General features: G+C 42.6%; 1 protein-coding gene and 2 pseudogenes across 1 annotated transcript; 2 read left to right on the top strand and 1 right to left on the bottom strand.

Moving 5' to 3' along the window:
* Positions 1 to 23,311, top strand: part of LOC136157574 (zinc finger protein 678-like) — a 322,340-nt pseudogene that overhangs the window by 239,517 nt on the left and 59,512 nt on the right.
* Positions 1 to 23,311, bottom strand: part of LOC136157581 (zinc finger protein 724-like) — a 322,253-nt pseudogene that overhangs the window by 238,372 nt on the left and 60,570 nt on the right.
* LOC136158895 (zinc finger protein 724-like) lies at positions 988 to 15,150 on the top strand. Its single transcript, XM_065920738.1, has 5 exons — positions 988 to 1,002; positions 3,899 to 4,025; positions 5,440 to 5,532; positions 13,304 to 14,929; positions 14,993 to 15,150. The coding sequence occupies exons 1-5, from the start codon at positions 988 to 990 to the stop codon at positions 15,148 to 15,150; spliced, it is 2,019 nt and encodes a 672-aa protein (XP_065776810.1).

Below are 23,311 nucleotides of genomic sequence, written 5' to 3' on the forward strand. Positions count from 1 at the left end.
ACTTATGACAACACGGATCCTTACTCCTTCGTTAGTCATCAGAGAGCATTCAGGACATCGTTTTCAGAGGCATTTGGCTCCGCCCATACACACTGTGAATCTAGCGTGTCCTGCTCAGTTCAGTTCAGTTCAGTTGCTCAGTCGCCCTGGACTGCAGCACGCCAGGCCTCCTGCTGCCCCTGGTTTCTTTTCCAAGAAAACGGGGATGGACATGCCTCCAGGCTCCTGGTCTCTGAAGTTGGAGGTGCCACGCCTGCAGAGAGGTGGTCACAAAGCAAATCATTTTGTGAAAACCCGTGTCTCTAGGCTGCAGAGAGGGGTGAGAAAAACTAAGGACAGGGGAGATCTTTGGGGAGAGTTCTGCAAGTAAAGCCTGGCAGGTACCCAAGACCCCCAGGTGATTCCCACCACTCACTCACCTCTCCCCTCCGAGAGCCCAAGGGTACAGGCAGGCTGAGGACCACCACACCCAGCCTGGAAAGAGCCCCTCCCCAGGGAATCAGGTTGACTTTCTTTGTTTCTAGAAGTTCCCTCCCTAAACCCTCCCTTCCTGAGGTCTCAAGTGTGAGGTTTCCCCTCAGGGCTCTGAATGCGGGTCTTCCTCTTGCATTTTTTTCTCAACCCTCAAGGCTGGGTCAGCCAGCCCAGAAGGAGGTCCATTGTCTCTTTTCAGCTGTTCTCTGTAACTCGAAAAGGAAGGAGAAGAGCTAGCCCGGACGATCTGCAAATTGTGTAGAGCACCACGATGTGATTAGCATTATCAGGTTAGTCTTGATTCCCCACTACAGATTGGGAACAAAGAAAGTCGAGAAGGGGCTCAGAAGCGGGTGAGAGAAACAGGAAAACTTTTTCTTCTCTTTCCCTACAGCAGTTGCAGGTTAAACAGCTGCATGGATGCCTTTGAAGGTATTTTCTCAAGATGCAGATGTGAGTTTGCGACATAACATCCCCAGAGAAGACGCAGAGCAGGAGAAAGAAGAGGAGGAAATGGCAGCTTCTGAGGTACGGGTCCTGTCTCGGGTCTGGGGCTGTGTCTGCTTTTCTTCCTGAAATGCCTAGACTGAGAACCTGCACACCTTAAGTTCTCTACTTCTAACTTTTCTGCCTGGGTGTTTGTTATCAACTTCTTTATTTTTTCCTTTTCTTCTTCTCATAGTGAAGCCTGGCTCTTTAGACCACTTCTCCCTTGTGTCCCAGAATCTTGTCTCCCTTGTCTGTATCCTGGCTTTCTACGGAGCATGATGAATTCTCAGCATGAATTAGCGACTTTCAACTGGTGAATATATTGCCTTTGTGAGAGAGAAACACGGAGAGGCACTGGTATCCGAGATTCGCACTGGGATGTGGTTCGGTGTTGGGATCTTAGGGGACTAGGGGAAATGCCATGATGAGTTTACATGGGGATGCTCTCTAGGAGTTAGAAAATGCCCTTATATATTGAATAAACTCAGTGATCCAGAATTTTTCAGAAAATGCTCAGAAATAAAAGGAAAAGTAGGAGATACTGTCCTCTGTAATGCTAAGACTTATTAGTTAAACACATCATTAGGTAGTTAGAATAGGGAAAAAGAGTCCAAAATGGCGGTGGCAAAAGACCTGGAAGCGAAAACCCGTGAAAAGAGAACAAAGGAAGGTCCGAGGACTGGAGTGAGAACCTCAGGTAAAACAAACAACGCGCCTGCCTAGGCCCGATTTGCATAAGACAGACCCAGGGGCAGAAAAACATAAAAAGAGGAGCCAAAACCCTCTTCCTTCTTCTCTCTCTCTCTCTCTCTCTCCCACGCAATGGGGCGATCTTTTCTTCGTGTGTTTGGATCGACAGGCCCTCACAACTCGAAGGTGGATTTTCCGGCTATTATCTAAATAAATAGAGCTGTAACACTGATTTATTTAAGAGCTATAACATGGTCTGTCCTCCGAGAGCTCTGACCCGCCAAGGGGCTTTAATGTCCATCTCTCCAAATTTTTGTTGTGACGAGACAAAGAATCGAGGAACATACGCTCGGGTGACAACATTATTAGGATTCAAACAGAGGAAGTATATATGAAATGAATTTTGCATAAAACTGATATTTTTTATTTTAGGTTCAAGTTATAATTTCCTTATTTTTTCCGAAATGCCCAGGTTCTGATAGTGCTGCTTCTGTGTGATCCATTTACACCGTGACAGATGATGTCTACTGGCTCTGGTGATTTCTCTGAGATTAACAGGCTATAAAGTTCATTTCTTTTTTCTTCTGTCTTTAGACAAGGCTGTGGAAAAATTGAATGAGGAACATGTGAAAACCCTCACACTTAATGGAGACACTCCACATCTTCTTGGTTTCTCTTTGCTTTGGACAATGAACACTCACTGTGTTGATGATAGATACTGGGTTTTGGGAGTGGGAGTTTTCATCACTCAAGGTCAAGTGTGATGTTTCCAGTACAATCCACGCTCATATCACAGAGAAAGTCTTACTCACATTTTTGCATTATTTTTTATCAATATATTTACACTCAGCCACTGTTTCCACTCTTTCCCCATCTATTTGCCATGAAGTGATGGGACTGGATGCCGTGATCTTAGCTTTGTGAATGTTAGCGTTTCCTTAATACTCTTAGGAAGTATACAGTCTCATTGTAATATATGTCTGTAAGCATGAAAATGTTAAAATTATTTTTTTTCTTGATTTGGTATTCTCCCCAGTTATATAAAGTTCTTTTTAAAACATACACGTATTTATGTTTGGCTGAGTTGTGTCTTGGTCGTAGCCTGCAGAATCTTGGAGCCATGTGGGAGACTTTGCTGCAGCAGGCACACTTTAGCTGTGGCGTGTGGGATCTTGTTCTCTAACAAGGGTCTGAACCCGGCCCCCTGACTTGGGAGCTCAGACTACCAGGGAAGACCCTATAAAAACTCCTATACACTTTCTTTAGTGTTGTCTGTGTATTTGTGCTTTACTAGTTAAATTTTAGTTCACATAAACTGAAGCAAATTCAAGGTTTGTCATTTAATGAATGTTTGACAAAATATTTGCAAAACGGTGGAACAACAATGCTGTTGATTTTATATTATTTATGTGATGCATTCAAGACCCTGTAAAAGCTTTTAGAAAGACATATAGTATATACAAAGTAGTGCAAAGGATTAGTGCTGCTCTGGGTACTGTTCTATCAGACCTGTCAATTTTGTAAAACACTTAAAATTCAAAGTTAAGTATCAATTCTTGCCTTAGTGGTCTACCTCTTTGCTATTCAGAATGGTCAATCATGTATCAAAGTTTTCAACATTACTAGTTTAAATAAGCTTGTTAAAAATGCGGCACATTGGCCCCACTCCAGAACTCTTAGATCAGAGCATCATGCTTTTTAAAAATATTTCCTGGTTCCTTGATAGGGGGCTTCTCTGACGGCTCAGATGGTGAAGAATCTGCCTGCAATGTGGGAGACCGGGGTCCGATCCCGTGGTGGGGAAGATTCCCCTGGAGAAGGAAATGTCAACTCACTTCAGTATTCTTGCCTGAAATATCCCATGGACAGAGAAGCCTGGCATGCTACAGTCCATGGGGTCGGAAAGAATCAGGCATGACTGAGTGACTAACATGCTTTCCTTGATAGACAGTTTATTCTGTGTCACATGAGTACAACTCTCAAAAATAGATAGGTCAGTGTTGATGTGATTATTTTATAATTTCTCTTCCAGATCAGAATAGTTTTTATAGTGGTCTGTGGATCATATCTCATTCTCTTTTCCTGGGGTTAGAAATACAGTGGAAAATACGGCAGTATAAAAATTATATTCTTGCGTAACACCAGACATTCTCCTAAATCAAAACCGTTTCTCTTGCTGGTTTCATCTTGGGTCACATTAGGAAGTCTTCATAGGTCCCCATGGCTCATGTCCTTTATATTTCAGGGGCTGCTGACATTCCAGGATGTGACCGTAGATTTCACTCAAGAGGAGTGGGAATGCCTGGACCTCGGTCAGCGGGAATTGTACAGGGACGTGATGTTAGAGAACTACGGGAATCTGGCCTGCTTGGGTGAGGATAACTTGCTTCTAAAATCCCTTATGTATCCTCAGGCTTTTGGTTCATTCATTCTAGAATGCCTCCTGGAATTTTCTGCTTTGTCCAGTAGAGGTTAAGATCCCTACTTTCCAGGGGAAATTAACCTTCTTTCTTCATGTAACCTGCCTCATTGTGTTCAGTCGCTATGTCATGTACAACTTTTTGCGATCCTGTGGAATGCAGCAAGCCAGGCTTCCCTAGCCTTCTTTAATTCCCAGAGTTTGCTCAAATTCATATCCACTGAGTCAACAATACTATGCAACCATCTCATCTTCTGCCACTCTCTTCTCCTGCCCTTAATGTTTCCCAGCATCAGGGTCTTTTCCAATGAACTGGCTCTTCGCATCAGGTGGCCGAAGTATCGGAGCTTCAGCATCAGTGCTTCCAATGAATATTCAGGGTTGATTTCTTTAGGATTGACTGGTGTGATCTCCTTGCTGACCAAGGGACTCTCAAGGGTCTTCTCCAGCACCACAGTTCGAAGGCATCAATTCTTTGGTGCTCAGCCTTCTTTATGTTCCAAATATCACATCCACACATGAGTATTGAAAAAACCATAGCTTTGAACTTTGTTGGCAAAGTGATGTCTCTGCTTTTTAATATGCTGTCTTTGTCATAACTTTTCTTCCAAAGGGCAAGCATTTTTTAATTTCATGGCTGCAGTCACCATTGCACTAATTTTGGAGCCCACACCCACATCCCAAATCTAAATCTGTCACTATTTCCACTTTCCCCCTATCTATTTGCCATGAAGTGATTATACTGGATGCCATGATCTTAGTTTTCTGAATGTTGAGTTTTAAGGCAGCTTTTTCAGTCTCCTCTTTCACCCCCATCAAGAGCCTTTTTAGTTCCTCTTCAATTTCTGCCATTAGAGTGATATCATCTGTATATCTGAGATTGTTGATATCTCTCCTGGTAATCTTGATTCCAGGCTGTGATTCACCCAGCCCAACATTTCGCATGATGTACTCTGCATAGAAATTAAATTAGCAGGGTGGCCATGTACAGCCTTGATGTAGTTCTTTCCCATTCTGCCACCAGTTAACTGTTCCATGTACTATTCTAACTGTTGCTTCTTGACCTGCATGTTCTTCATTCTAGGTTGGTGGTAATTCTGTAAGTTCTGTGTTATAAAATAGTGCCACTCTCCTCGTAAAACTGGAATTCCACTACCTGCTTTTGCCTTAGTAGTACTTGAGCATAATATCAGAATCTGATTTTGTTGCATTTGTCTTTTAAAGATGCTTCCAATAAACTATTTGGTGAAATCATTTTTTTTAATGCTATTTTAACTTTCTACCATGACTTCTCTCTAACCTGAACACATATTGGATTGGAAATTGATGAATATCTCAGAAACCATATTCCTTTTTCTGATGAACAGGTCTTGTGGTCTCTAAGCCAGACCTGGTCACGTTTCTGGAGCAAATGAAGGACCCCTGGAATGTAAGGAGAATAGAGACAGCCATATACCCAGGTATGTGTCTATGGATGAAACCGATAACTCGTGTGAGAGGGACAAGCATTGTGGAGGAAGTCATACTTTGTCGTGTGGTTTGAGAAGATCTGCTTCAGTGGAGATGATTTTGGATTAGCCTAGGTTACTATTGTCACTGTCATAGAGCATCATCTCCTGACCCATTCCTGATTCTTTTTATCATTTGTGTATTTTTTCTCCAATGATTAATTTTCGCATTTGCAGTTAGAACCAAAATATTTGTCTTCGCCTGGAGAAACCTGCATGACCTGATAACGCGTCCATTTTGGGGAGGTTTTAGAAAATCTGCATATTTCTGAGTAACTATATTAAGCCCTTTTAAAAGTGCTGATTCTGTCCCTAGTCAGAAGTGTGTGGGTGGAGCTGTGAAAAAATAGCCAAACTTCTAGGAATACTGGGGACAGATGTTTTTTGTTTTCTACCATATAATTTCCGGTCCACTGGAAACTACACATATGACCTTAAAAATTTCATACTCAAATTCTTTCTTAATTGCACTGTTATAGCCATGCTTTCCAGGAAACAAACTCACTGAGAAGGAGTAGTGCAGATAGTGCAGTGCAGTTTATTACACCTGCGGGCCCAAGACAGAGTCTCCTCTTAGCCAAGGGCCCCAACCAGCATTTGTGAAAATCTTTTATGCCCCATGTGTATGTGTCCAAACCCACCACCCCAATCCCTTGATGCTTACAAAGGAAGGGTCAATACAATCACAATAAGCCCATCATTCACATGTTATGTGTTCAAACAGTTAATAATCAATAAGCCCATGGTTACATTCCAACCAGTTAATAATTGATAAGCCTGTGCTTTCATTCTGATAGATAGTGTCCGGAGGCAGGGGTGATTAGTGTCTGTTTTCTCTTAGGTGATGAGGAACCTGGATATGATCTTCAAGGTTCCCCTGCCCGGAAGGGGTCTTATCCTTCCATTGTCTTTCCCACAGGCACTAAGTAGAGAGTTCAGAGTCCACTGCAGAGGTGGCCAAGCATGATGAGCACAGACCGGCCTGAGATGGAGTTCACGCCCTATGAATTCCTTCTTCATTCCTCCCTCTTGATGCTCTTAACTCATATTACGAGCATCATTCATAGGGATATATTGCACCCCGGCTCTCCAACTGCCAATTAGGGAGAATGACATCAACCTTTGGGTTACAAAGTTCATAATACATTGTACAATTCAGGGTCCACAAAGCAGAACTGTCAAGGCAACTCTAACAGTGGTAAATATAGTTTTCCACAAATCGCTCTTCACCCAAGATAGGACGGAAAACCAGAAAGGAATGCTCTCATTTGACATTGCTTTTAGCTGGTTTTTCATGTCATCTAAAGTAGTCGATGCATTGTCAGATAAGTCAGGAATGTATACACAACATTCAACCTTAATTATAGCACAGGTCCCTCCTTGAGCAGCTGGGAGTATGTCCACAGCCATTTTATTATGAATTAGTACTTTTCTCATTTAGATTTGCTCTTCATTTAAGGCTTGGATGGCTTCTGTTCTATCTAGGAGGACCTGTTTGTGAATTTAGTCAAGGCCTCCACTTTAACCATAATATATTTGTTGTCCCTTCAGAGGGTACGAAAAAGGCAGCAATATACTCATACCGTTGAAACACAGATGTTGTCCACCTAGATGTAAATAAGGTAGATTTACTGGGGCTTGTTGTGGGTTAGGCTTTTGCTACACTGGAATTTTTATCAAATGTAACCCCATGACCCGAGTCTATTGACTGTAGGTCTTACACAAAGAGAGCAAGGAGAGGTTATGATTGACAAGAGAGAGGAAAATCTCTTTGTCATCCCAGAAAAGAGAAGAGTGGTTTAAAATCTGCTTGGCGGAGAGGTGACACCCACAAAAGAAGTCCATCCTTCACAGACAGAGGCATAGTCCTACATACCCAGAAGTTGTAGGTGTTCTGGAAGTCCGTGTAGAAATGTGCCCATGAGGTGTAAACGTTGTCTTGAGTTGAGACAGAAGTTAAATTCAAAATCACGTTGATGAGGCCAAGCAGCAGGAGTTGATTGTGCGGCTTCATCCTGAAGGGGCTCGTCCGGGATCTTCTTTTCCTCATTCTTAAGGATGGTTTTAGTCTCTCGTGGGTCAGTGGGGTCCCTCTGTGCAGTCCACTCAGCGTTTTCTGGGTCTGCGTGGTATGCTGTCTTCACCCTCGTATGATGGATCAAGGAACAATACGTGCAACGTTAACTGCAGTAGGAGTAGTTAGAATAACATAAGGGCCCTTTCACCAAGGGGCTAGCAAATCATGTTTCCAATCTTTGACCCATACTTGGTCACCAAGTGTAAACTCATAAATCTGTTCCCCAAGGAGGAACGACACACTTTCTTGTACAAACTTAGTTACCCGATTTATTACCTTATCCAGTTCCATCTGCTGTGAGATCCTATCCCCCCTTATGTGAGGCAAATTTGTTGACACCTGTTTTATTATGGGAGGACGCCTCCCATACACAATTTCGTATGGAAAATAGCCTTGGGACTGTGGGGTCATCCTGAGTCTGAGCAGAGCCATCGGAAGCAAGTCCATCCAGGAGCAGTCAGTCTCTCTGATCCACTTGGAGAGTCTCTTTAAGTGTCCGGTTGGCTCATTCCACCATCTCAGAACTCTGGGTCTATATGCAGTGTGCAGTTTCCATTTGATGTTTAAAGTTTTGCTTACTTGTTCTACTAAATCAGCTACAAAAGCCGGGCCATTGCCTGGTCCAATGCTGGTAGGAGATCCAAATCTGGAACCATTTCCCTAAGCAGGCACCGGGCTACTTCTGATGTTCTTTCAGTCCAGGTAGGAAAAGCTTTTACCCATCTCGGGAACGTACATACCATGACCAGCAGATAATGGTAGTGTCGGTGAGGTTTCATTTCAGTGAAGTCCACTCCCAGGTGTTCAAGGGGCAGTGTTCCTTTCAGCTGAATACCCGGAGGATTTTGTCTGAATCCCCGAGAGGCAGCATTCACCTGTGAGGAGGCAGCATGGCCCAGGTGGGTCGCTTGGTGTGTCTGGCTTAGCAGTGTGTGCCAGCTCCTCCAGTACCAATAATTTGCCACTTGGCAATTCCCACCATCCCTTTTCAGTCGTGCTGGCCCCTTCCGCTTTGGCTAACCTGACAGCCATTGTCCTTGTTTTATCAGGCTAGTGCCATCAGTATATAGGACCCAGTTAGGGTCTGGAACCTTGATCCCTTCTTTAAAACAAACCCCAGATACCTTACCATCTCTTTGTAGATCTGTGCCTTCTTCGACACCGGGTGATCTGCTTCCATCAACAGCCGGAGCAGTGCTTTTGTCCCTTTCCAGCATTTTCCTCGGTTTCGCAGCCAGCAGCAGGTCATCCCTGTATTGTAGGAGCCAACATCCATACTCTTCCGGATGGAATGAGTCCAGGTCAGAAGCCAAGGCTTCCCCAAAGATGGCTGGGAAGTTTTTAAACCCTTGTGTCAGAGTCCAGATGAGCTGTTGTTTGGTGCACCCCACTCGATCTTTTCATTCAAAGGCAAAGATGGGCTGTGACGCTGGGGCGAGGCATATGCAGAAGAAGGCATCCTTGAGATCTAGGCAAGTGTAAACTTTAGTTCTCGGTGGGAGGAGGCTAAGTAAGGTATAGGAGTTTGGAACAGTGAGGTGTAAAGTCACAGTAGCCTGGTTGACTAGCCTGAGATCTTGTACAGGCCTGTAGTTCTGTCCTCCTTCCCTGTTGAGGGGCAGGATTGGCATATTCCAAGCCGACTGGCACTCCAGTAGAATGCCTGCTTGTTTCAATCTATTGATGTGGGCAATATGCCGGTTCAGGCCTCTATCCGTAGCGGGTACTGGCACTCTAACTGGGATGGTGCGTGGTTTGAGTTCCATTATCACTGGGGCGTGATGTTTAGCCAGCCTGGAGGGAGGGGGGGTTGTCTTCCACCCAGACCTCAGGGAATAATTGAGTTAGCTCCCTCGTGCTCTTCTTGCCCACCCGGTTCTGCCTTCAGACGCTCATGCAACCTGCCGGTCAGCATAGCTGAACCAGAACATCACATGGTCCAAGACTGTTTCTCCCTTAAATTCCATTCTGCCTTGGTGGGCTTGATCACGTACGAATGAAAACACAGATGGGTTAAATATCCCATGTCCCAGGCCATCTCCGGAAAAGCCAATTCATACTCACTTCTGTATCCCCCTCCTTCTATCCTAACAATTCTGAGGGGGTCAAGAATTTCAGAGAATACAGGAAACCTCCTGTGGGAGGGCAGAATACGAGCATAAAAGGACCAGTTTCCTATCCTAACAATCCCCTGGTGATCACTTGGTAATAATTTTCCCGAGACGGGGTGACAAACCTCCTAAATGACCATCACAAATTTCCTTCCTAAACCCTAGCACACTACTACCTGTGTACCAAGCAATCGCTGCATGCCTATTCCACTGGGTCCCCGCTCCTTCTAGTCCCTCCCAGGGGGGTGATCAGGCCCCCTCTTCTACCCTGCTGGGTGGGTTCCTCCTCACCTGAGCGCTCAGTTCCCCTGCTGCCGTCCAGTACCTGCCGACGTAAAGGTCCTGACGTTGAAAAGCAGAATCCTTCCAGAGGGGCGAGGCGCCTTCCCCCCTCTAGGATATTCAAGCTACAAAGCCTCGGGGTGGCCTCAAATGAGACCTGTCTCCTCAAAGTGAGGACCTTCCCGGCCAATGCACCAAATGTCATAGCCACGCTTTCAGGGAAACAAACTCACTCAGAAGGACAATGCAGATAGTGGAGTGCAGTTTATTACACTGGCGGGCCCAAGGCAGAGTCTCCTCTTAGCCAAGGGCCCCGACCAGCATTTGCGAAAATCTTTTATACCCCATGTGGACGTGTCCAAAGCCACCACCCCAACCCCTTGATGCTTGCAAAGGGAGGGTAAATACAATCACAATAAGCCCATCATTCACGTGTTATGTGTTCAAACAGTTAATAATCAATAAGCCCACAGTTACATTCCAACCAGTTAATAACCAATAACCTGTGCTTACATTCTGATAGATAGTGTCCGGAGGCAGGGGTGATTAGTGTCTGTTTTCTCTTAGGTGATGAGGAACCTGGATATGATCTTCAAAGTTCCCCTGTCTGGAGGGGGTCTTATCCTTCTATTGTCGATCCCACAGGCACTAAGCAGAGAGGTCAGAGTCCACTAGAGAGTTGGCTCAGCACGATCAGCACAGACAGGCCTGAAATGGAGTCCAGGCCCTATAAATTCCTTCTTCACCTAAGACACCTCACTAAAATGAGAAAATGCAAATCTGAATTTTATGTTACAGCTTCTTTTTTTTATATCAACTAACATTAAATGTGTTAAGTATGTTTGTCCCAATTCATTAATGTTAAAATGCTTTAATATATTTATTTAACTCACAGTTTTTAAACAAATTATTGACGTCGGAGATTAGAACATTTCCTACAGTGCTTTTTTCTGACTGTTCTTCACTATTAAGCTTATAGATTATATAGAGAAATCTTTAAGAAGAAATTTTTCTGTTCCAATAATGCTCTTTTACAATGTTAAGTGAGATTTGCTATACAGAAAGAATAAGAGGTACATATACACATTTCCCTTCTTGAGAAGATTTCCTTCCCATCTAGGTCACCACAGAGCGTTGAGTAGAGTTCCCTGTGTTCTCACCATATTTTTCAAGTCTCATTTCTCATTTGAATTGTTAAGAACTCTTACCTTATTAAATCTATCTTATTTGTTGTGAAACATCCCAGGACTTAATCATTAATACCATCTATTTCTGACTAGTTCTAGGTCAAAATCATTTACTATTTTAGACTCTATTAGAACATGCTTAGATAACAACGTGAGTGGTAATTGGGTTAAATAAATAGCAAGCATTAGCATTTGTAAAAACCTTTTGTTTGTAAATTTGATTACTTAAAGCAAAATGTACTCATTACACAGTTCAACTTCTCCTCGCTTCATTGTTCCTGTACGTTTCTATCTTGACTTCTCTGCACCATACTCCTTTGTCATCTCATCTTGTCCAATGTTCTGTGTTTGTGGTCTCTGTTCTGCAGGCAGCAGATCCTAGTTCCTCTTGCTCTGGCGTCTGCTCCATGGTGGGTGAGGTGGTCCAGAGACTTGTGCCCTTATGCCCTTGAGAGGGGGTTGATTGTTACTATTGTGACCAATGCCTGCCCGGATCTTGAGGGCCGCTTCGCCTTTCCTCTGTGGCTGTGGCTGTCACTCTCTGTGGCGGGGTCTGCTTCCTGATTGGTGGAGCAGAGGCCCCAGATCTGAAATGAGCTCTGCTCTGATCTGTGGTGCTTCTGATCTAGTGGGACTGGAGCACACCCACTGGGAGGGAAGCCACTGAGTGTTGCTCCTCTGGGATGTTCTCCTCGGAGAGTGCTCTGCGTGCCATCTCTCACGTGCTGTGCCAGCTCTCATGTGACCCTGTGTTGGCATTGATCTTGGCCCCACCTGAACCATGGGTATGCTGGCACTTGACCCTGGTGTCTCTCAGATGTTGTTTTCACCAGGTCACCAGCAGAGATCCACTGGTTGTATCCCAGGTGTACATTCATTGGGGAGTTGGACCGGCTGCAGTGCTATGGGGGCAATGTAGACTGACCTGGCCCAAATGCCTCATGTGCGGGGCTACAACATCTACAGTTGCTAAAGCCAGACTGGTCTTGACTGCCAGAGCCTCATTTCCATCCAGAGTTCTGTTGGGGCTGAGTTTACCAAGCCAGTTGTGGGGTGTAACACCATGGTTTGTACAGATGCAAGGAGAGATCTCAGCTTTTCTTGCTTAGTGACAAGGCCTTGGGGCTCAGCTGTGGTTTCAGCACCACCTGTACATTGGGACCACCCACAGGCGTGTGTTCTGAATATGCCCCTGGAGCCCATGAGTCTATACTGGTAAGGAGGAGGCTGGGGAGGAGGAAGCAGCTGTGGGGATCGTGAGATCACCCAAGTAGGTAGGAGTCATTCCTAGTGCCTGGAAATGCAAGGACAGGCAGAGGGGCAGAGAGGCTGCAAGGAGGTTTTTCCCTTCGGGCATCACTCAACAGCACCGCTCTGCTTCTCTGGTGGTTCAGGCTTCCTCCACAAGCATCCCATGTGCAGAGCTCCTCCCTCCCTCCCGTCCACTCAGGATGTCTCCTCACGGCCAACCGCAGTTCTCTGCCTGGGTCTGCTCTCCAAAACCCACGTTCCAGCACCCAGCACTTGTCTGCAGCGGAGGACACTCTCAGGCTGGGTGGGCAGGGCAGGGATCAGTACCCTGCGTACAGGTCTCACTCTGTCCTGCACGCTAGTTGCTGTGTTCTCTTCCCACAGAGAACGAGGGTCCCCTTCTGTTCCAACTGAGGTCCCCCCAATGAGGGGCTTCCCTGCATGTGGAGACCTCGCCTCTCTTCAGATCCCCCAGGGTTTTGCGGGTCCCATCCAGATTCTTTTCCTCTTCCCTTTCCTCCATCACTCTCTTGTCCTACCTGCCTCAGCAGGAATCTTTCTTGTCCTTTCAGATGTCCATGTTCCTCTGCCCATGTTCCACAGGGCTCTGTGAGAATTTTTCCACTTCAAGATGTATTCTTGATGCTTTTGTGGAGACAGATGAACTCCACGTCTTCCGAATACTCTGCCCTCTTGACTCCTTGTATCTCGGTTTTAGGCTTCATCTAGCCAAGTGTATGCCAATTTTATGTATATTGTAAACTATATTCCCCAAGAATAGTAAGTAGAATAACTTATTATTTGGTATCTTTCAGCTGTGTCATCTCATGACACCCAGTGTTTGAGGACCCAAAAGCCAGGCTTAGAAGATTTACTCCCAACAGTAAATCCAGGAATATATGAAAGATATCACCTTAAAAATTTACATTTAACCAAAGACTGGGAATCTATGAGGGCATGTAAAGAGCGGAGAGCATGTTATGATGGACACAACCAAGTTGGTTCAGTTTCCCATAAAGTACACATTACCGCCAAAAGAAATCAAGGATGTGAATCAAATAAGGAAAAACCAATTTCAGATGGCCAATTTCAGTCATCAACATCTGCAGTTAAGTGTATATTTGTCAGCAAAGATCCACAGCATCTCTTGAAACATACATGTTCTCTGAAGGGAAATGTGGGAATTCTGGAAAGTCATCTAGTCTCTACTGGAAATACTCATTCAAACCTAAACTCTGAGCATAGGTGTCTATTAAATATACATTCAAACATGTCTGGAAACCAGAACCTTAAAGATGAGGGGGAAAACTCCCAATACAATCAATTTGAGGGATCCTTTAACAAGGGTTTCTTGTTCTCCAACCAACAACTATTTTCTCCTTTTTCCAAAACCTTTAATGTTGATAATAATGGGAGAGACCTTATTCAACCATCATTGCTCAATACATATGGAGTTATAATTAGTGTGGAACAACTTTCCAAGTGTAACAAAATGAGGAATGCCTTAAGCAGGAGCTCTACCCCCAATAATTACGAGAGTATACATGATGGAATGAGAAGCTCTTCGTGCAATGAAACTGGGCATAATGTTGACCAAGGCTCATATCTCGTGAAACAACAGGGGCATCAATTTTCAGACAACAATTCTGAACATCATAAGTGTAGGAATATACTTTATCAAAGCTCAAGTCTTACTATTAAAACTTCTAAGAGTATGGATATTGGAGAGAAAACCTATAATTGTTATGATAATGGTAAAGTTGTTAACCAGTCTTCAAAACTTATTCAACAGCAGAGAATTCAGAGTAAGCGAAAACATTGCAAGTGTAGTACATGTGGAAAAGTCTTTAGTAACTCACCCAATCGAAGTAGACATAGGAAAGTTCCTACAGGAAGGAAACATTTCAAATGTGCAGCATGTGGCAAAGCCTTTAATCAGAGTTCATCTTTAACTGAACATCTGGGAATCCATGCTGGGGAGAAACCATACAAATGTACAGAACGTGACAAAGTCTTTATCTGCTCTTCATGTGTTACTCAACATCAGCAAATTCATACTAGGGAGAGACCTTATGAATGTACAGAATGTGGCAAGGCTTTTAAGAAGAGTTCAAATTTAACTCAACATCAGCGAATCCATTCCGGGGAAAGACCTTATAAATGTACAGAATGTGGCAAAGCCTTTATCCGTTATTATTTTCTTAGTCAACATCAGCGAATCCATACTGGGGAGAGACCTTATAAATGTACAGCATGTGGCAAGGCTTTTAACCAGCGTTCAGCTTTAACTGGACATCAGCGAATCCATACTGGGGAGAGACCTTATAAATGTACATCATGTGGCAAGGCTTTTAAGCAGCGTTCAGCTTTAACTGAACATCACCAAATCCATACTGAGGAGAAACCTTATAAATGTACAGCATGTGGCAAAGCCTTTATCCGTTATTATTTTCTTTCTCGACATAAGCGAATCCACACTGCGGAGAAACCTTATGAATGTACAGCATGTGGCAAGACTTTTAAGCAGCGTTCAACTTTAGCTGGACATCAGCGAATCCATACTGGGGAGAGACCTTATAAATGTACAGCATGTGGCAAAGCCTTTTCCCGGAGTTCAAGTCTTTCTCGACATCAGAGAGTTCATGCTGCAGAGAAATGTTAGAAATGTAAGGAATGTGGCAAAGGATTTCCTCAGAACCATCACCTCCCTCACAATCAGAGAATTCATACTGCAGAGAAACCCTGGAAATGAATCAGTGATAAAAAGTTTGGTCCTTAATATACAATTTTGAAAAAACGAGTGTTTTCTTTGGATAGATACATGAATTAAATTAAAAAAAATGTAGAGAACTGCTTAATCAAACATCAAAAGTATCTCAATACCAGAGAATTCATACTAGAAAGCATTTCATTTGTACCACTTTTGTTGAATTACCCGAAGCAGAAATACTGTAGCAAGTATTCCATAAGTAAAACATACAAAATTGATATGTTAGTATGGATCACAAGATGAAGGGGTGGATATTTGCAGAGGTATAATTATTATTAATGTATCCTTATTTATGTTAACGTTATTTGAGATTATTAAGGAAACAAAACGAATGTAATTCTACTCTGAAATTACTACATGCTGTGATTTGTTTCTACTGTACATATGAACTTATGTTTTTGAAGGTTGTTGCCCAATGGTAAGAGAAGCCCTTCTATATGAAGTGGGAATCATTTACATTTATTCTCCAATTTACAAGATGAAGAACACAGTCATGTTATATACACACTAAACTTCTGAGTGGATGTATTTGTCACTGCTGAGAAACACCTCTGTGGTCACCATGATATAAGTGTTCAGGGAATAATTCAAAGTAAGACAGAAGTTTGTTGTAAGTTTTCAATAATTATGTCAGTTGCTTTTTAAGCATAAAACAAGGATAGTTCATGAAAATTGAAGATATTTTTATAACAGCAACATAGAGAAATCATGCATATTATCTGGCAGGCTTGAAGTAAGTACACCTTCTCTTCTATCTGATGTAAGTATAGAAAACAATTTCTGGAAATGTCATATTAATATAATTAATGTCCATCCATGTTTACTAAATTAGCCTCCATTTTGTAAACGATATAAATAACATTCTCAGATCATTTCATCAGAGAAACAGGAAAGTTTTTCGAAGCTTGTAATGTGTATTTTAATCAAGGATCAAACAAGAATTGTAAAAGGTTTTATTCCATCTGTGTAAAATTAATGTATCTTAATGAATAAAAGTGAATGGTTTTTCAGTGTTACAACGGATGTGGAATGAATGAAGGGTTAACGCACCACCAGCATTAACCTCTCCCACCTACTTAAGGTTGCAGGAAATTTAACGTAATGATAAACTCTTTGTAGCACAGGGGGATGGCATCTGTAGAAATTAGTTTCTTACTGCCGTTAAACCTCTCATAACTTCATGTATTTCCCACCATTTCTACATTGTATCTCTTCTCCGATTTTATCTACTTGGACATCGTGGTGGTTCTAATAAGGATCATAGAGAGTACTGTTAAGAGCTCCCCTGAACTGCTCCATGCTGTTGCTGCCTCAGCGTCTGTCTGGGGAGCAGGCAGCCTGCAGGTCCTTGAATTCACACCAGTCAGTCCTGTGAGCACCTGTACTAGATGACCCCTTCCTTGGGACCAGCAGTCTTGCTGAACCCCAGGGTCTACTGCACAGGCCCCCCTTCAGTGATACCCTCTGAGCTCATCAGAATCCTGCTCGTCTTTGTTTGAATGGACTCCTTCACACTCAGCCTGTGGGTGCCATAGCACTTCACACAGGGTCAGGTGTGAACCCCAAGTAGTGGAATTTTCTCTGCCTGGTTCTAGCCTTGACCTTCCTCAGGGGCCTTCAAGGCTTGCTGTGAATTTTCTGAGAACCTAAACTCAGAGTCATAAACTCACCTTCTGCAATTTTCCTTTCTTCTTCTCTTAGCTTAAAATTTTCAGGGGCTCATTTAAGCAAATGTAAGTTTAACAAAATCACAAAAAGAATAATCAGAAGCCATGATGGGAAAATTCTGAGCCAAGATTTATAAAACCTTACCCTGTATCATTCTTAGCACATGTGTCTTGTAAGGCTTAAAGGAACTGTTTTCTCATGGCCTTGGCATACTTTGAATGCAATATTAAATATCTGAAGATCCACACATAATATAATTTATATAACACACATTGAATACAAGATATAAATATCTGGAGGTATACATGTTAGCAGTGAGAAAACCAAGAAGGAATATGTGAGCGTATGTGTATTTCTACACATTTAACTTAGAGAATTTAGAAATGCTAGATCAAAACTGGTCATATCAGTTGCAGATGATTTATTAAAAAGTATAAAACTTGTCAATTTGTGGATTAATCTGTTTTGCTACTTTTCATGGAATTCATTTCCTTAAATGTCAGGAGGTTATGTTTTTTAAGGAACTTCCACACGGCCCAGCCACGTGACTGCACCAGCTTACATTCCCTCTAGCCATGTAGGAGGTTCCCTGATCTCCAAGCGCCTTCAGCGTTTATATTATTAGTGGGCTTTTTGCTCATTGTTCTGACCGGCCTGCGGTGATGCATCCCTGTAGCTTTGCTCTGCATTCCTTATTGTTCAGCTCTGGTGAGCATCTTCCTTTGCCTCCTGCCCATGGAAAGAGCAAGCTGCCCGCCCAGCCTCAGCAGCTGTGGGGCACAGGCTCAGTCTCCCCACAGCACGCGGGGGATTCCTGGGCCAGGGGTGCGGCCCTTGTCCCCACAGGGTCAGACGGGTTCCCACCGCCGGTGACCAGTCTGCTTAGCTCTTTTTCCTTTTGAGACATTTATTTATTTATTTATTGGAACATAATTGCTTTACAATGTGGTGCTGGTTTGTGCTCTGTGACGTCATCAGTCAGCCGTGAGTATACATAAATCTTCTCCCTCTTGGCCCTCCCTCCCGTGGTCTCCGTTTCGCCCCTCTGCTCAGCACAGAGCACCAAGCTGAGCGCCCTGTGGTAAACAGCAGCTTCCCACCAGCTCCCTATTTTCACCATCGGTTCAGTTAGTTTGCTCAGTCGTGTCTGACTCTGCGACCCCATGGAGTGCTGCACGCCAGGTCTCCCTGTCCATCACCAACTCCTGGAGCTTGCTCAAACTCTTGTCCATTGAGTCAGTGATGCCATCCAAGCACCTTATCCTCTGTCATCCCCTTCTCCCCCTTTCAATCTTTCCCAGCGTCATGGTCTCTTCAAATGAGTCAGTTCTTCATATCAGATGGCCAAAGTATTTGGTGTGGTTAATGTTCTTATGTGTGCTCAGTTGTGTCTGAATATTTGTGCTCCCAGGGACTGTATCCTGCCAGGATCACATCTGTCCATAGACTTCCCAGGAAAGGATACTGGAGTGGGTTGCCATCTCTTCTTCCAGGGGATCTTCCTGAACCAAGGATTGAACCTGCATCACGTGGATATCCTGCATCGGCAGGCAGAGTCCAGTCCTTACCCCTCAGTCACCTGGGAATCTAGTGAGAAATATAGAAGAGATTTAAAAGGTCCATGATTACTGTGGGTTTCAAAGGAGGGACTTTGAATATACTAAGTCTAGACAACTTTCAGGACCATGAAATAATTTGTGTTAAACTTTCATGATGGACACATGTTATTAAACACTTATCTAGAGGTATGGATTGCAGATTCCTAAAAGAGGAACACAGGGGTAAACTAGAGAGTTGATCTATTTACTGCCCATGTAGATTCAGCAGTGGTAACAAATGCTCGCTCTGGTGGGGAAAGCTCAGTAGGGAGATTGTCCACACGTGGGAACAAGAGGTATATGGGCAATGTCTATACTTTATTGTCAATTCTGCTGTGAACCTAAATCTTGTACAACGTTAGTACTGGTGAATGCAGACTGAATATTTTTTAGAATACATAATATGAGAAACATGAATATGGTTCTATTTTCAATTTTTCCTTGGTCATTATACTTTAAAGATGTGGGAAAATAGAGCTCTCTAAATGGAGCAGACAACAAACTGTAGCAGTTGATTCATAAAAGCTAGAAAAACACACACAGGAAGTAGAGCAACAACATTCTCAGGTGTTAACTCATGTGTGATGTAACTTATGACAACACCGATCATTACTTCCTTAGTTGGTCATCAGAGAGCATTTAGGGCATCGTTTTCAGAGGCATTTGGCTCCGCCCATACACACTGTGAACCTAGCATGTCCTGCTCAGTTCAGTTCAGTTCAGTTGCTCAGTTGCCGTGGACTGCAGCACGCCAGGCCTTCTGCTGCCCCTGGTTTTGTCAGGGGAAGCACACTTATTGAATCCACCCACCCTGGCCAGGCACCATAGTAACCTTTTGCAAGAGCTGTTTTGTGACAGGAGATCCTGATAAGTAATATGGAACTAATAAGCCACCCCCAGCCGGAAGAGTTGGGGAAAGGTTAAAAGGAGACACCGCGTGTCCGTCCAGTTCCCAAAATCCCTTTTGCTAGCGTCCATCTTGGCTGAGCGATGCGTGGGCCACCAGGAAACCCTCTGAATTCGAATGATTGGCCAAAGACCACCCGGAAACTAATCCCATCACCATAAAACCCAGGATTGGGAGCCACGCGGCAGAGCAGTTCTCCTGGTTTCCCTTACCCTCCTGCTCTCCACCCAGGTGACCTTTCCCAATAAAATCTCTTGCTTTGTCAGCACATGTGTCTCCTCAGACAGTTCATTTCTGAGTGTTAGACTAGAGCCCAGTTTCGTGCCCTGGAAGTGTTCCGCCTTCTTGCAGCCAATGGCGACTCTGGTGGGCACTCTTCGTCGCTGCGACTGACATCCTGACTACTTGGGGTACTCAGGGGCCAGCTTGCTTGCCAATGGACCAGACTCATCAGCCGCAACTGGGACCCTTTTGTCCCTGGTCTCCTCCTGACGTGGAGAACTGGCCAGAGTGCCCCAACCGGTAAAGGACAAGAGACTTTATTGACCTCTCTCCCCTTCCCTCTCTCTTTCCTCTCCTTAGCCCTTCCTATCCTTCCAGTTTATCAAGTCCCCTGGTCCTGGATGCAGGAATCTGGTCGATGGGCCTCAGCTTGAGCTGAGGATTGGAGACTGATCACCTCCTTTTGGCAGAGAACTCGAATTTTCTGGTCTGGTTTCTGGTAGGGCCGAGTTCTAGTCCTCCATTTTCTGGAAGCCCAGGGAAAAGTCCTGTAACACCTGGGTGTCTGCAGGTGGCAGGAGACGTCTGTTTGGCCATGCCTTTTGCCCCCCTTTCCCGCCTCCTCCTCCTTCTTCATTCAACCTGGCTTCCTTTCCTCCTTCTGAAATCTTTGAAGACATCTAAAGTTTTGTATCTCTATAGAAGATTTTCTGAGAGACTGTATTCTTGTATTTAAGGGATGTCTGATGAGGACCGCCAGGTTTATATGTGTGTGTTTTAACTCTGTTCTGTGTTGTGATTTGTGACGACCATTTTGCTTTGTCTGGCCACCATTTAGACTTGCCATCATTTTGCTAGAACTTGATTTTCTTTCCCTGTGCCTTGAGACCAGGGCCCTCAGGAAGAGTTATCTAGACCATCTCTAACTCCTGAGACTGAGAGAAAAAGGAAAAAAGCCTTTAAAAATGTTATTTATTTAAATTTTATATTGTAATATCTAATTCATGACCAAACTTAGAAAATGAAGCTAGATTTTGCACTGTGTCTGTCTAAATATGTCTTGGTATGTCTTTGTCTCTGGGTAATATTTTTTAGGTTAATTTGTAAATGAGCTCTATTTAATTGGCTTTAAGAAAAGGTAAGTGCTTACAAATAAAATAATTCTAAATTAAACAATAGATTCATAGTTCAGGTGAACTGGGAAATATTCAGTATTAAATACCTGATATTAATGTTTGTTTGTTGACCTAATATAGACATGTCTTAGAGTAATTAACATCAAGTAGAATATTTTCATTGTACCTAGGTTTAATATAAGTTAAATATTATACCTGTTACAAGTTTATCAGCAAGGAAATTACCTTGAGTGATAAAAACTTCTAAAAAATGTAAACGAGGTATGAGTTTGTATATAAACTCTATTAAGAATAAGTATTCTTTAAGAATATCTGTCTACAATAGTCTCCCCAGATTGGCATAACTTGAATTTCCAATGGTTGTGCTAAACTAAGTATTGGAAGTTTATTAAATAATTAGGTCATTTCCAAATGAAATAAGATTTTGAAACATTTACTACTAAACACTGATTTCCTTTTACCAAAAAACTAAAGAGATTTGGGATTATAAATGAATAATCTTTGATGGCATCCTAAAATGGTTTAAGAAAGCAAGGGTTTTAGAAATTTCACTGGTATTTATGCTCACCAATCTATAAAATGCTAATATAAAAGTTAGCTCTTGGTTGCTAAAGGAAAGCAAGAAGTGTGCTTTCAGTAAAAAAAAAGGGGGGGGGGGTATGAAAAAATACTAAAAAGAGTTATGCATGATCAGGATTTTATAAATTTGAATTACGATTAGTTAGATAAACGGATTTTGTTAGAGGAACCACACAGTCATAAGAAAACTGGTTAGAGCCAATTAGGTCCAAGATGGCGGAGCTGACTTTCCCTAGACCTTGAGCCTTGGTATTTATGCCCATCGTGACATATCAACAAGCTAAGTGATACACCCATCAACATTGACTAAATCTGAGCAAATGTTCTAAATGCATTTAATTGATCTTTTGATAAAACTTCCTAAATCAAATATTTTGAAGTTCCTTTGACCTCTAGCTAACTCTGGGGTGCTTCAGAGGGCCCCTGAAACATCCCAAAGAGAGATATTAAACTGTGTTTATTTGGTTGGTTAAATTACATGAAAAAGATTATCAAATGAGTAATAAATCTGCTCATGTTATAATGTATGGTAAAATTACTAATACAGATATCCTAGAAATTATATGGAATTCTTAACATTTTGATATGTCTTGGTGTTCTAATGAGAAACCTGATGACTTCACAAAAGTTGACAAAGGACTGAATGAACCAGCGAATATGCTTATAATTTTTATGGTTTCTATCTGAAAAATTACAGGTTTACATCTTGTGTTTTCCAGAAGTAGCGAAAATCTTCCTCTCAAACTATTATGAAAATAATTTGGTAAAATTACACGTTATAAACAAGGCAAGTATATTTTCTCTCTATCTGACTCCTCCAGAAATTTGAAACTCTTAGGTTTCCAGTAAGTTTATCAAATGAGCTAGGAAGGTTATCTCATAACAGGTACAAAAATCTCAAAGAACTTTTGAGACCTTAAAAAGGGAAGAGTTCACCTAGATTTGTTAGACAAGATCTGTGATAAGCCTTTGGTGTGACTTTCCCAGCCCTGTTTTATATTAAAAGTTCAGTCTGAGATTCTATAAGTGTTTCAGCAAAATAAAAAGTCTATAATCAATTATGGTTATATAAATCATCAGACCAAAATTAGTGAGAACAGACTTATTTTGCAAACAAACTAGCCTTAATTTGGTTGTATTTGATAAAAATGAGGGTAACTTTAGGGAGAAAAAGATATTTCAAAAAATGTTAAACCTCAAGTTGTTAATGGAGGTCTGCATGTAGTAAGACTCATTTCTTAGATAGTTCTTTGCTGTTATGTGATATTAATGCAAAATTTAATTGAATTCTTAAAGAACACCCCAAGTTTGCTTCTGAAGCTTATCTCAGTAATCTATCTTTGGATGAAGATCAGATGCCCCATGACCTGCAACCAGGACTAGAAAAAGACATAATTTAAGGGACTGTCTCCAAGCTGGATGGAAGGACTTTTTATCAGGTACTCTTTACTAGCTCATGCACAATGAAACTGAAGGGAAATTAACTCTTAGATTAATTCCCACTTCCAAAGTCCCCTACACTGGATTGGTCTATAGAGAAGACAGCCAACCTGATCTCACCTTAAAATGATGCTCAAACAGGAGAAACTACAGTACACCAGGATGAGAAGACAACAACATCAGAGGTAGACAGCTTGTCCAAGATGCTGGACCTGATTCGTATGATCATTTATAATGTTTTCTTGACTTCTTAGACCTTTGCATATAAGTCAAATGCTTTTCTATCATAGGCCTGATCCTGTGCTAGTTTTAGAAATCAATCCAACTGTTGGGTTTGTGGCCAATTACCTGTATCTAGTTCTGGGTTACCTTGGTAAATTTCTCTACTACAAGACTCTAACTGTTTGGCCCTGAGGAAATTTACTTTAAAAAAAGTATAGTCATAGTCAGGTCACTGTGATACTACCAGACGAGATCCCCTCACTGGGCCAATTAATAATGCC

This window comes from Muntiacus reevesi, chromosome 2 (genome assembly GCF_963930625.1).
Source record: "Muntiacus reevesi chromosome 2, mMunRee1.1, whole genome shotgun sequence".
Classification (NCBI taxonomy): domain Eukaryota; kingdom Metazoa; phylum Chordata; class Mammalia; order Artiodactyla; family Cervidae; genus Muntiacus; species Muntiacus reevesi.